Below are 15,087 nucleotides of genomic sequence, written 5' to 3' on the forward strand. Positions count from 1 at the left end.
TATGAAATGCTTAAGCAGGACTTGAATTATGAAATGCATTTGAACTGGAGACCTGTAGATTGTACCATGCACGGTATGAGGAATATAGCACTTAAATGAACTCCGACATTGCGTATACCTGGTGATTATTAAAGACAAGTACAAGTCAGAACACTTAATGTAGGCCTATTGGATATCCTGTGTCAATGACATATTAGGTTATCGGGTGTTGTGAAAAAAGTTGTTGGTTTGCAGAGGGTTTTCACCAAGTTCTGGGCGGTAACCCGGATGCGCGGCCATTGTGGAGGCACCTGGTGTACATTTAAATTTATTCATTTAGCAGACGCTTTTATCCAGAGTGACTTCCGAGAGAAAGCTTTACAAAGTGCCTAGGTCACTGATAATAACAACAAGATAGCCCCAAAGCATTGCGGGTAGCCAAAAACAAGAAGTACATATTGTGAACAACCCAAAAATAAGTGCTAAAGGGAAGAAACCATAAGAGCATGTAGTTAAGCAAGTTACAATTAAACAACATGAATCTCTAAGTGCAAGTGTACCTGTAGGAAAGCAATAGAAATAGGATTAACTAAAATAGAGTACAACAGTAGAGTACAACAGTTGGTGTAAAAAACTGAACGGAGTACAATGAAGTATTGTGCGCTTTGGAGACACTTCAAGTGAATGTAGCCATGTCTAAACAACCGAAAAGCTCATCAAAATGCGTCCAAGATGCAAAGGCATTTAGGGAAGGACTTGGACCACAAGAAAATGCGCGATATTTCGAGAAATTACAATTTATTGGCGGTGCAGATCCCTACCAGTTAGCTCCCTCTTCTTGGATCCGTGACGACCCGGTGATTCTTCCTTCAGTTGCATATCCCGATATAGTCAACTACCTGGTTTTCTCGCCGAGCCCACATACAGCAGAAGACCTTAAATCCTACAAAGGTTTGGAGGCCTATAACCAAATGGTGTGTGGATGGGTGAGGGAGACGCAGTACCAAGTTATCAACGACTGTTGTGTTGTGAAGGCCAAAGTAAGTAATGCAATAACGTCTTTAACCAACCTAACCTTAACTGTATAATATCATTGCGATACTCAAGGTGTAGCCAAGTGACTCTCAATCGTGTTTTTTCCCTCGTAGATCTTGATTGAGCATTGCCAACCAAAAGCGCCTCGATCCTTTCCTTTGATAATCTCTGGCATTCCTCTCCCTGGTTTTTAATAACTTTTGAAATTCGAAAATATTCCAAATGTTTTTCTCGATCTGTCCTATTGGTACAACCTGAAACACAACAATAATTAACCATTTTCCTTGACGACGTTCGGTATATACTTCAGTGCCTGTGCTTTGTTGTGATGCGGAGTGCCTCCAATATGGCGACTTCCGGTCTGATGACGCGTCTTGAAAACCCTAGAACTTTGTGTGTGAGCGAGCGCTAGTGAGCGAGAGACCGAGAGTGTTCATGTCCGAGTTTTTATTTTCCATATGCAACAAGTAGCACATATACATATATAAACTCGGACATGAACACTAAAAATAAGCTTATATATATACAAGCTTATTTTTCCCCCTGCAAATACTGTAGCCTAGACAGTACCTCAGCATCCCAGTTCCACTGGGCGAGCGAGTGCATATTGAATGGAAGGTTATGGAGCTAAACGGCTAGATTTGGCTCTTTCGCCTGATTGTCGTTGAGAAATCTCCGATTTGATTCTAGTTTTGCATGTTCAACATGGATTATAGGTCGAAAGTTGAATGAACGAGTACTTATGTCCTTTTGATTTCTTACAAGGTGAATCGTTGTTGCCCATGACACGCTAGCATTCTGCTAATGAATGCTTATTGGTTAGTGAATATATGTATATTTTTTTGCCCTTAAAAACTCAATCTAAAGGTTTGACACTTTAATTAAATTAATCCGATATCTGTGGTCATCGCAGGACTTTTACTGTGTCTTCAAATCAAAACTTAAATGTGACCCCATGCTGGCTATTGAACCTGTTCTTTAATTGGCTAGCCTACTACATTGGCCTACATTGTTATGCGTAGTCCCATTTACAACAATGGGAATCCAAATTTGGTCATCTTGAAAAGTGGATTAGGGTGATCCAATCTAATGTTGCTTTGAAAAACTAGTACAAATCTAAAATGGATTACATGATCTTGGATAGCAAAACATGGGATTTCAAAATCCAGATAATTTTGATCCAGTTTAAATTTAATCACACTAGGTGCACGTTTAAAGGGATTATCCTACACTGTGTGATGCTGTGCTAACTGAGTACGTAATAGTAGTAGTAAACCAAACTAATACAGAGTTTGAGCCACACCAGGTCATCATCAAAGGCTAACACATTAATTGATATGGGGTGGATACCTGAAGACAGCTATGAGCCATGGCATCTGAAAACCAGTCTATAACTAAATGTGTAATCTTTCTAACAATGTACTAATGTCTTCACCCAGATTGTTATGAAGATGGCAGGAGACATGTTTGAGGTAGAACTTCCTGATGGTCATGAGATTCAGTTCCCCAACCATGAGAGCCTTGATATCTGCTACGTTCAGATCAAAGGGGACTTTCAGCTCAAGTCCTTCAAGATCTGCTAGGAGAAGCTACAGAGCTCTGCTATGGAATACAACCATTTGTTTGTGTTGATCCAGTAAGGTAGAATGAGACTACATTGTTAGAACTGGATCAGATCAGTGCAAGTGCCATTTTTGGTTATTATAATGTTCCTATTGTCATAAATAAATAAAAAATCTATTGGGTTCAAAGAAGAATGAGTTTATTCAAATAGTTCAGGGTTTATAACAATTTCGACAAGACGACCCACATCATGAATCAATTCAGATGAAATATTTAGAGACATGTTATTTTTACAATTTCAATAAAACAAAAGTCAATAACAAACAATCTTCATTGCAATGTTGTATTTCCCCCTAGATATTAACTAAGTTTCAAATATATCATCCATGTAACCTTCCTTTCACTCTGGACTTTATTACCCATTGATGAAGGACTCTCAATGCAACACAAACAGGACCAAAAGAGGAAATTACATAACATTCTTTATGTGAATATAAATAGTATTTCTACTTTTCAAGAACAGAAGTTCAGATATATCAGAGGTGATGCTCCACTCAGCATACGTTGGAGTTCCTTGGTTTCCAAGGAACACTCTCATTTGTCAATTTGGAAAATATTAGCCTTATCATAAATCAAGTCACATTAAATATTTAGATCATTGCTCACCACGTTTAAAGAATAATGTTAAATTTGCTTATCTTACATTTGATCATACAGTCACTCTATATTACATACTGGGGAGTCAGCATTGGACCAGGAGTTCTATAGTCTTTCCAAGGAATACTTCATAAATGAATTCACTTAAAATATTTAGAAACATGCTATTGCAGACATTTCTATTAAACAAATGGTATAACAACATATATTGTATTGTAATGGTATTTTTTCACCAAACGTCCATACTGTTTATATACATTTTTACTTAATGGATTTTGTTACCCTGCAGTCTGTGACTTGTGTATGCAACACACAAAAAATGTAAAGAGAGCAAATATATATAATTTGTATGTAAATAGAAAGGAAGTTTCTATGTATCATACCAGATTAATTTGGTTCATATTAACATTGAGTTTTTCTTGAATAAATGTTGGGGTGTCAGTCTCAACACAAGTTAAATATTTGTTTAGATTTTCTTTAAGCTTTCAATAGCTTGGGCTTTAGTGTACGTCCTCCATTCACTAGGAATTTTACCCCAGCCCTGAAATTTCTTTCCATAGTAGTTTTCCAGGTCTTCTTGAAAACGACACACAAACCACTTCCAGTATGGCAGTTCAGAGAGGTCAGGGGTGATGCTCCAGTCAGCGTATCTTGGACCACCAGTTCTATACTGTTTAAAAGGAATTGACTTATCAGAGTCATGGTTTGGTAGAAAATTACCATCACTTGCAACTGAAGATGTGCAGAAACTGGTACAAAGTTGTACTGTGCCTTCGAAGTGCCATCCAGCGAGTCCATCGGGGCGATGGAAAGAGACACTGTGATCTACCCCCTGATGCTCACTCATGGTGTTGGTGCAGATGGCCTTGCAGAAGGGACACTGTACCCAGCAGCAATCACAGAAGTGCTTGATCAGAATATCATCTGGCCTCTCCCGAAAGTTCTCCATTTTGAGTAGAGACACGTCACTGAAGTTTTGGTTTATCTCCTTGACTTTGATTTTAAGACCATCTCTTATCACCTCTTCAAGAAAGTCAAATGTAGTAATGGCACCCATATCTACATATCTGTTCTTCTCAAATTTCAGCTCATCTTTTAGGTAATTGGAGAATTCTTTCAGCCACATTGTGGTGTCACCCTTCTCAGTTGTGACTCTTTCAGTTGCATTGTGCACCGCATGGTTTACACAATGTTCTTTGCATTTTATATTACCTTTGATAATGCTGAGAGTTTTGACATCATTTTCTGAGAATATGTATTTGTTTACAGTCTCTCTTATAAATGACTCAAAGTGTGTCTTTGGACTCTTAATGTAGGTGATGTAACTGTCAAAGTTTTCCTTCTCCGCTAGCAACATCAAGATGTGTTTCTCTAAGTTAGACCTGTTTCCACTGAATGGTGGGTAACTGCTTTGCATCTCTTCAGCCAAATCAATGGCTGTTTGGTCATAGATGGCTTGAACCATGGATGCTTTCAATTGATTGCAAATGATTTCACCAAGGACAGTCACAGATGATGCACCTTTATAAAAGCTTTGGAAAATCGTGTAGTACTGTGGTTTTTTTCTGTCCAAGTAAGTTAGTGCATCATTATTGTTTTTGAATTCCCTGTAGGACTTTGACAAAAAATGTTCTGCATGTTCACATGCATGGAGTGACAGATCCACAGTGAATGTCTTTTTGAGAGCATAGTTGTTTTTTGTTGATTCAAAATCCTTCACTCTTGTTTGGACATGAACAGCTATGTTTTGCAAATAACTGTCATTGTAGCCTCTCGTGGCTGTGGGCGCCTCCATGATCATGTTTTTTGTTTCTTTTACAACATCATTGATGAAGGTTGCTAGCTGCTCTTCTTCTGAATATGTCAGATGGTTCACAAAGTCATAATTTGTCACTGTCTTATTTCCTGAAAAACCAATTCCCAGGAATTGTTTGAAAGTACCCCATAGACTGGTTTTGTGGGATAGCCTGTGTTCATCTTGTGTATTCATTTCATCTTTAGGGCATTGATTTAAATCTGGGTGCTTTCTTAAGATTATGTACTCAGAATAATTTCCCAAATTACTTATGTTTGAGTACAATTTGCTTGTTCTACGCTCATGTACAAGAGCAGGTTCATTACCAATCTCTACAAGAACATGAATTATTCTTTCAGCTATGTCAATATCCTTGATGGCAGGGGTGTCATTAGTTAATTCAACCACCCACTCTTCCCAAACATTGCTGAACTCCTTATAAAGTTGATCTTCATCCATTGCCTCGACTTTCAGTTTCAATGCGACCTCTTTGCTCTTTTGAAAGAGTTTGTCTTCATACAGTTTATTTTTTTCATCCAGCTTGTGGCGGGCCTCCCTCTGCTGAATTACCTCCTCCAACTTCTTTTTGGACCCCCTCACAAGTTCTTCATGAAGCTCACCTATTTTGCATTCAAATCTTCCTTGCCACTGAACCAATATGTCTTTATCTCTCTCCTCCTCAAAGTGCTTTCTCATGGCTTCTTGCACTTTGTCACAAGTCTTCCTCATTTCTGCTACAAGGTAAGATGTGGAGTTGGCTTTGTGGAGTTTTCCATTTTCAATTCTGTTGTAAAGTTGGTTTTCAATGGTCAACATTGCACTCCTGAGTGCCCAAGTCCATTTTCCATACTGAACCTCAAGTTTTCGGTACACTGCGATTTCAAGTGTGTTTTTGAAACTAAAAACAAAATCTTCATTCAGCAGTGCATTCCAAAGATCTTCAACTCGGGTCTGGAATGCTGATAACTTCATGACAGTTGACTTTGAAGTTTTGGACAGAATCATGTTCTTCAACTCCTGTACATTTTCACTGTAACGTGGATTGGGTGGAGCCATTGGTGGGCTGCCCTCCCAAAGCTGGGAAAAATATTTAACGTCTCTTTTTATGTCAAAGGTAATGATTTCACTGAAGCACTCTGCATCACACCCCTCTTCTTTGGCTGCCAACTGAGTCATCTCATCCAGTTTCTCCTGTAGGCGCCTTTTGCCTTCCATGTTTTTCTCTCCAGCAGTGATGTCTCCGACGTTCTGATGCACAAACACACAGCTTGGAGAGAGTCTGACCTTCTTCATCCTCATGAAGGCCTGGACAGCAATCTGAAGGATGTCCTGCATCTCTGCTGGGTTCTCTCCAAAGATGTTGATCAAGGTCATGTTTCCAAGGCCAATCACAAATGTTGCCAGCTCATTGTCATGGTGAACGGTTGCCTTTCCTGCAAGTTCGAGAGCCCTGAGTCCTTCAGTGTCAATAACAAGAACATAATCAAATGGAAAGTCTTTTTTCATCTCTTTTGTTAACCTCACAAGCTGCATGAAAGCACCTCTGGTGCACCTTCCAGCACTAACGGCAAATTGCAGTCCGAACATTGCATTCAGCATTGTAGATTTCCCAGTGCTTTGGATTCCTAAGATAGACAGAACAAAGACTCTGGGATCATTTACTTTCCTAATGACCTCATCCAAAACACTCTTGATCCATGTCAAAGGCACATGACCTGCATCACCATCCATCAGCTCCATTGGATGTCCAGATATCATAAGATCTGCAGCCATCTCAGGAAGGTAAGACAAGTTAATATCAGCTATTCGCCCTCTTGGAACAGACACATGTGCTTCGTAAATTTGTCCCACTTCCCGCCAGATATGCTCAAAGCCAACAGTTGCCGATTGCAGCTTCTCAGATATTTCTTCCAATTCCAATTGCTTTTTTTTGAGTTGTACTGATTTGTCATGTTTCTTTTTTAAGGCCAATACCTCTGACCACTTTTCATCGTATCTATGATGAAGCTCTGAGAGCTCATTTGTGGAGAGATCGTCCAACAAGATCATTATCCATTTCAGGAAATACTTTCTCTCTTCTGATCCCAGAGAGCGCAAGCTTGTGAGAAACAACTTCATCAGTTCACTGAAGGATACGTCTTGTTGTTGGTATCGAATTTTGTTCAGTTCATGTTGTTTTTTGCTTTTTTCCATCTCAACGTTTCCCTGAAGGCGATAAAGGTCTTTGTTCTTTCTACACCAGTCATGCCACAATCTATCTTGACATGGAAGGAATGTGTCTTTAATTTCAGAGAGTGCCTTAACCTTAAGCAGATCCTTAATCTCCAAAGCTGCATTTTTTCCCGTTTGGCAAACGTCATCATTTTCATCTAGCCTAAATCCTGACTGTTTTGCCACTTCTTCAAGATTGAAGGTTAAAAACAGTGGGGAAAGAGTCTTGCGGATAATATCCGTCAGTTCTTCAGATACCTCTGACTGATTTCTGTCTCTCAAACCAATTCTGTATTTCCCAGGTTTGAACTCAGAAGCAACAACGTCATCCTCAGTGAGGAGACAGATGAGAGGTTTAGGAGACATGACAAGATCTTGCACAATGGCTACCCTTTTATCATCTTTATCTAGACTTGGTAAAAGAACAACATTGACTGAGGAGAATTCAGTCAAAAAGTCCCGTTGCTTTTTATGGACAACAGCATCGCCACGGAGATTACAGAATGCAACACAGTCAGTAAACGCATCATCGGTCTTACCAGCAGGACAGTACCAAGCGATTTCTGCCACACCGTCCATTAGAATGCGGGTTTTGGTGCTGCCAGGGCAGTCTCTATGGAAAAATGTGCTGTGACGCTGGTTTATCAAGTTGTTCATCAGCTGAGACTTTGATGAAGACACAGATCCAAGTCGAAAGAATGCGATCATTGGGGTCTGTGCTTTATATATGGGCATACTTTTGCTAGTGATCCCATTTAATTTGCTTGTTGATTTCCAGCTTTTTCCAATCTGCCTGAATGTCCAAAGGGGAAACTCAATCTCCCGTGTGAATAGGTCAGGAACAAGCAACGGCAAGGCATACTGACATGCTGAGAGCTTAGTGACCATGTATTGTCTAAGGAAACTGTCAGAGCAGTGAAATACAGCCATCTGAACATCCATTGGGTGAACATGGGAGTGTTTGTCTGTAGAGTTACTTTGTTCTCTCTCACTGAAAAGAGCATCATAAACATTTGTATCTCTATCAGCAGTTAAAGTATGATTTATGGACTTCATCTCACTTTCGTCTTTTTTAACAGGAATGTATCTGGCTCTGTAGTCTAACAGAAACAACTTCTGCAGGAAGGTATGCGCTAACTCCTTCTCTGACCTGGGCTCATGTTGGTGTTTTGAGGATGGTCCAATGTTGAGGAAGTCAGCTGTTGTCAACTTATATTCATGTTTGTGTTGTAGTTGAAGTATGTCCATCAGCGTCTCTATGTTTGCCAGTAGTTTCTTCTCTGGGTCAACCATGTCACCTGAAGTGTCCTCCATTTGTGGTGTTTTTTCCCCCTTGGAATACAATAAAATACATGTTCACATTTAAGTCATAATATTACAGAAATGTCACTGGAAATACATATATGGAGAGAAAAAAACTATCGTCATAACTTTACTAAGTAATCTATATTTTTTTTTTACCTTGTCACTTATGTCAACAGCCTCTTCATTCATGTCACCTGATAGATTTGACAAGGGACAGAGACAAGAGTGGAAAAAGATGATTAAATGTAGATTAAATGTAACAGCTTATTTAACTACAACAATATGGTTTAAATTGATTATGAAGGCATACCTGATTCATCTCTCTCTTCTTGTTCCGTTGTCTGCCTGCTCACTTCATCAAACATTTCTCCACTGTAGCAGCCGGGGGGGGTTTCAGAGACCATAAGGTTTATTTTGTCTAGCAATGACACCATCTCTAAGGGATCATCCATGCCCCGTTTGCAGGTGTGATATCTATCTCTGCATGTCTCTATCAGATGCTTTAAGTCACTGTGGGCTCTCAATTCACATAACACATTACTGTAGTCTTGCTGAATATCACAGGTAAAAACAGGAACGACAAAGGCAAGAGATTTTTCTCCCAGCTTTCTTTGGAGCCACTGTGCTCCTCTCCTGAGAGAATCAATATGCTGACCCAGCGTTGAGAGCAAAAGGAAGGCATGGATTCCCTGCTCATGAGCGACCTGACCAAGGTAACTCTTTAATGACACCTGGTCAACCCGTTCTGTGGTCTGTAAGCCCAGCATATTGATAATAGAGACATGAATGCCACACAAATCATACAGTAGCAGTGCAGTATGTGAGCACCCAGCCGCTGCCATGGGAGTTAAATGTCTGTCATGTGTGAGGAGTAGATTCTGAGAGTTCATCTCTACAGAGCCAGTGTCGCCAATTAACACAACTGTTAATTTAGGTGTCCCTGGAAAAACAACAACATTTACTTATTCGTATGACTGTCTCATCTGTTTGTAAATTGTTTGTAAATTGTTTCATAATGAAAAGGATGGAGAGAACAAGTCCTCATACCTGTTTGACTAGCTTGTGGGGAACACATATGTTGAAAGTCACAGCCAATGACAGTCAATTCAGTGATTTCAATAGCCCCGTAATCAATCTGAAAAAAGAATAGCCATGAATTTCATGCATGGTCTCATGTTTAGACGTAATGCTAAATTCAAGATTGTTTTAATACTTGTGTTATTTTACAACCTATTTTGGTTTCTCTGCATAGCATTCTTACCTCTTCTTTGCTGTCTTTGCTGTCAGTGCTAACATCATCCATGGTTCCCTTTTCCTCAAAGATTTGAGGACCAGGGTCTGTGGGCTGTGGCTCCAGGAAATCCTGCTCTTGTTGATTGATAGTGACACCAGGTGTCTTCCTTGAGCTCTCATGTTTTGAATCCTCCATGTTTCCTGGATCATCTTTGTGACAAAGAGAAACTGATAAAAAACCATGTCTATTTGGGATCTCTGTTATCTTTTTCTTTACTTAGCAGTAGCGAACCGTGACTCTTAAACAGCATTAAGGCCTACATTACCATTATTCATGGTAATTGTGCATAAGGTAATTATGCATAATGACGTTGCGTTAGTACATATATTTAGCATACAGATTGACCGGTCATTCTGCACAACACTATAACATAGGATCTCAAAAGCTTTGGTTTTCTGCACAAAATTAAGTTCTGGTGTAGGTCTTCCTTTGCCGATTAACTCCAACTTCTCATTAAAAGTTAACCTAGAAAACGGCGCATAACAAATGTGAAACCATGTCCTCCTCACTAGCGGGAACGTTACTCGCAGCTTCACTTTTGAAGTGAACGAACAGGCTAGCTAGTTTATTAGGCTTGTGATCGCGTTTCTCCGTTCCCACAGCGGGTGGAACTTGTCATAAAGTTAGCGATATAGTTAATTCATAGCTGGACCACCAATCACAGAGGCAGCAAAATTCTGATAGGGTGACAAAACTGGATTTTTTCATTTAACTCTTCACATTTCAACATAAACTGAATAGGGCAGGATTGAAGGGTTTATTTCAGAAACATTGTCAAATTATGGATTAATTAAATACAATTATAACAGATTACTTTTAAAATATATATTTTTAGAATATATTAGGGGGCCTAGAGGGCCTTGACGCCACTGATATTTAGTTCATTTTGTATTAATGCTGGTTTATACTCCAACTTGAGTAACAGAGTATAAACCAGCATTTACATTTAGTCATTTAGCAGACGCTCTTATCCAGAGCGACTTACAGTAAATACAGGGACATTCCTCCGAGGCAAGTAGGGTGAAGTGCCTTGCCCAAGGACACAACGTAATTTGGCACGGCGGGGAATCGATCCGGCAACCTTCGGATTACTAGACCGACTCCCTCACCGCTCAGCCATCTGACTCCCAGCATTTAAAGGCTAGTCTCTAAGTCACAATGGAAAGCCCACAAAAGTGTGTCTATATATTGTAGTTGTTAAAATAAAGTTGTTGTAATTGCTAGTATTGTAACCTACAATTTATATTTCTGGGAAAAAAATATACGTTTAATTGCGAGCTGCCTCTTTTGTGCGTAGTGTCCGACCGTGCAAGAAGGGTCCAACTGCAATGGGGATTGAGAATGACCTCCCACCTGAGACCCCTAGTTCTGTGAGCCAATGGGGTTTTAGTATGACTTCTCTCCTCAGGCCTCAATTCCATAAGAGAATGGGATTCGTACATGAGTGGTATGCTTCTGTAGTTTGAATAAATTGGCGGTGGATTTTTTGGGATGCGGTTTAGCAAGCTAAAAGCTTAAATGAATTTCAAAAATGTGTGAATTACACAAAAGAGGCAGTGTGGAAGCTGAACTGCATCATCTAACGAAGCTAAGAGCTTAAATACAATGCGGGAGAAGCTGAAAGTTGAACTGTTAAACTGTAGAAGTAGTAGAAGTAAAATATTAGTTTTAGTAGCTGAAATTATAGTTAGGATAGTAATCGTAGTAGCAGACACAGTAGTATCAGTGGCGTAGTAGAATAAAACAGTTCCATTAGCAATAGTAGTAAAAGAGATATTAGCAGCATCTGCAGAATTAGTAGTTGTAGTGGCATAAGATATAGCAGCAGGTGCAGTAGTAGTAGCAGCACTATTAGTATCAGTAGTGGTATACCGATAACCATAAACATACTTAATATCAGAGCCGATAATAACCCTGACCGATAATAACCGATAATAACCCTGGAAGTATGCTGCTGTGATGGGGTTCCTGGCTCCATTTCTGGAGTCAAGCAGCAACTCCTAGAGGCCTGCCACAACAGTCCCCAGCCAGCCAGCTCACTGCCAGTGAAGATGAGGTAGAGATATTGCGAGTACGTAAACCCAAGTCTGCACACGGCCATGACGGTTATAAGAACTACAACAGTGACCTTAGAAAACTACAACTCAGCATTCATCGTCTAACACGCCCCCGAGTGTGGTGCACTGTGGGAACGCAAGCGATGGAAGCGATTCGCAGCGATGTAGTGGACACGCAGGGTTAGAGAAGATCTGCAGAGAAGTGGGACAAAATCCCCCCTGAGGCAGTAGGCTACAACTGTTTGGCTTTAAATTTGAGCTGGGGGGAGGGGGCGGGTTCCCCAGGGAGCCATATAAGCTAAAATCGCCACTGTAGGGAATGTTTACATTTACATTTAGTCATTTAGCAGACGCTCTTATCCAGAGCGACTTACAGTAAGTACAGGGACATTCTCCCCGAGGCAAGTAGGGTGAAGTGCCTTGCAAAAATACCCCCCCCCCCACACACACACACACACACACACACACATGTATCACACTACATATGATACATATGATACATACATATTAATGTACGTCTTCATTATAGTTTTCCTTTTGATTACTTTTGATGTAGCCTATTCCTGTATACCTTCAATATCAGTGTGCCAACCAACCCCACTCACATTTGAGACAACTTTGTGATGCAATAGAAGTAATACATTTCCAATGGTGTAACACAATTTTAATAGGCTTACGTTTAGTCCACATACCACTTTTAAAAATTCTTCAATAGGGCTTACTCAAAAACTGATAATATACCCTCACCCATTTACATCTGGTGGCACAACACCGGAAAATTTTGAAGGTGTATAGCCTAGCCATATATACATATTGAGTACAATGCTCAATAGTGTTTTTTATTCTCACTTTCTCCATCAGTCGCGAGTCGAGAGCTAGCCGATTTATTTACGTTACTTTACACAAATGTCATGGATAGCTAAAAGGTTACTTACATTCTGAAGTGCGTCCTCATACTTTTTCTTTCATACAACGCTGGACGACTGAGTCGAGTTAGCCTATTCTCTGGTTAAGTATTCTACTGAAGACATCCCATATGATGCTTCGTAAACCGAAACTTAAGGAATAGAAACTCTTCATGCACACAAGGTGACGCGTAACCTGGCAGTAAGCGGTTTGATAATGGCATACAATGTAATATCATGACTGGCACTGAATGAAAGTTTGTCTACAGTAGGCTACTTGCACACATAATAGCCTGCTTTTCTTTTTGCAAAACACTTTTTTTTATCTAAGCCTAAACTATGCTTAATTTAGATTTCAACTCTTGTTACAGTTTTTTTCAATCGCTAAGAAGCGCTTACCCATACTTCGGATACTTTTTCTAAACTCTTAACACAGACTGACACCTACAAAACACAATTTGCCAAATGGATAATTTTCTTCTCAAAAACACATTTTGTTAAATATATACTAACTCTCCATTTTAAGACAGAACACATGTTTCTCTGCACACACTGACTTTACCAAAACACTGGAAATCTGACTCAAAATGAAAATATTCTGTCAAAGAATAACACTTGTTTTCACTTCACAAGGTACATGCAGTCAATCAAAGTACACCAGGTTTCAAAATACTGGCTATTGTTGACATTATAAAAACTGCATAGACTTATGTTTCAGGTATTTGCATTGAAAACATGCAATCCACCTTTTACACTAAATTTCTTGGTTGGGAACTGTATGTCCACATATACAATAATGTTCACATTCAAACACATTTCAGTAAAAAGCAAATCAGTTCTTTTTTTTCTTACTGTTTACTACGTAAAGGAAGTACAGTAGAAACACAGTATACAGTAATAGAACAGAAAAAGTTTTACAGTAATGCTTACAGTAAACAAAATATTGGTTTGTTGAAAGATGCGTAAAATGGAGGCAACCATTGACCGCCTCAACTTTGGTTGCACTCTTTCACCAGCCTCTCTCACAGTAATGAAAGACCGTGGTTGATTAGACGGTCAATGATAGTGGTACGAAGTTCATCACTGACTACTGTTCTTGCAGCCCTTGGAATGCCACCACCATGCATTCTTACACCTCTACCTTGCCCTCTAATTGGGCCTGGTCTTATCCCCAGCCCTGCTCCTCTAACTGTACCTGCACCTCTCCCTCCATCTCTCACTGGGCCTGCTCGAATCTCCCTGGGCCCCTTGCTCTCCGTCCGTCCGTCCGTCATCCGCCGCTTGTCCGGGGATCGGGTCGCGGGGCCAGCGACCTAAGCAGGGAGAGCTTGCTCTTCCTCGTCCAAACATTACAGTGTTTGTATTTGTCTGTTTCTGTTTCCTAAATCCAACAACATCTCTCCTCAAAGTCCTTCTTTTATAGTAATTGAAGGAAATAACCCCTGCCACTGAGTCTAAGCTACACTGGAATCAGCTGTGGTTGGCCCACTTTACCCAACATTAATCAGCTGTGTGTCCATTTTTCAATTGTCTTTTTTTTGTTTGTTGCTGAGATATGTTGTTTTTGAACTAATATCATTGCAGAAGCAGATGTTTTTATACTGTATCTAAGGTTTGGATAATTGTTTTTGCTATTGTGGGATGTTGTGTGTTAACATTCGTAAATACTACACAAACAATCCATCATTTTGTTGGGAGGTATAGCTTGTCTGTTAAGAAAATGTAAGCGTTGTGGAAATGTCTTCAAATGCCAAAAAAGACTGATGCTGTGCTAATTTTGTTAAGAGTTTAGAAAAAGTATCCGAAGTATGGGTAAGCGCTTCTTAGCGATTTAAAAAAACAGTAATTGTCCGACAAAACTTTTACATGCTTTTCAAAACATTTTATAAAGATGCTGATACTAATTTGCCTACTTGCCAATGTTCCAAATTACAATGTGATACAAATATTATTGATACAATGTTTTGAATAAGGATATTCAACATCACTGTGGAAATGAGAACACAGAGGTAGACTGTTTTCCTTATGTCTAGTACAAATGTGCTTGGCCCATCTGCTGAGGGGTTAAAGGCTGTTATTGGGTAAGATATGGCCTGACTGTTTGAAACCTATTGATGAAAAGTTTGTGCGTCATGTCAGTCCAAGGCCACCAAAGGTGCTAACACATATCCTTCCCTATAAGCAGAGGCGTTGTTAGACATAAAACTCTACTGGGACACAGGCCCATCATTTATATACCTTTTTTTATTTCAAGCTTGCTGCGCTCAATGCAATACTATGCTATAG

At 39.7% G+C, this 15,087-nt stretch overlaps 2 protein-coding genes across 2 annotated transcripts in view; one reads left to right on the top strand and one right to left on the bottom strand.

Moving 5' to 3' along the window:
• Positions 1 to 15,087, top strand: part of LOC124479268 (zinc finger protein 658B-like) — a 375,953-nt gene that overhangs the window by 10,196 nt on the left and 350,670 nt on the right. The gene's annotated exons all lie outside the window — the stretch shown is intronic.
• Positions 2,760 to 13,115, bottom strand: LOC124479232 (interferon-induced very large GTPase 1-like). The gene is made up of 6 exons (XM_047037861.1): positions 12,832 to 13,115; positions 9,807 to 9,988; positions 9,593 to 9,680; positions 8,856 to 9,485; positions 8,702 to 8,739; positions 2,760 to 8,572 (listed from the first exon to the last, which is right to left on the bottom strand). The coding sequence occupies exons 2-6, from the start codon at positions 9,972 to 9,974 to the stop codon at positions 3,701 to 3,703; spliced, it is 5,796 nt and encodes a 1,931-aa protein (XP_046893817.1). The 5' UTR covers positions 9,975 to 9,988; positions 12,832 to 13,115; the 3' UTR covers positions 2,760 to 3,700.

Source organism: Hypomesus transpacificus, chromosome 17, assembly GCF_021917145.1.
Source record: "Hypomesus transpacificus isolate Combined female chromosome 17, fHypTra1, whole genome shotgun sequence".
NCBI lineage: Eukaryota > Metazoa > Chordata > Actinopteri > Osmeriformes > Osmeridae > Hypomesus > Hypomesus transpacificus.

Coding starts and splice junctions, on each gene's coding strand:
- LOC124479232 (XM_047037861.1), bottom strand. CDS start 9,974: ATGGAGGATTCAAAACATGAGAGCTCAAGGAAGACACCTGGTGTCACT. Junction 8,740..8,855: donor AGAAGAGAGAGATGAATCAG/GTATGCCTTCAT, acceptor CAAATCTATCAG/GTGACATGAATGAAGAGGCT. Junction 8,573..8,701: donor CTGTTGACATAAGTGACAAG/GTAAAAAAAAAA, acceptor TTGTATTCCAAG/GGGGAAAAAACACCACAAAT.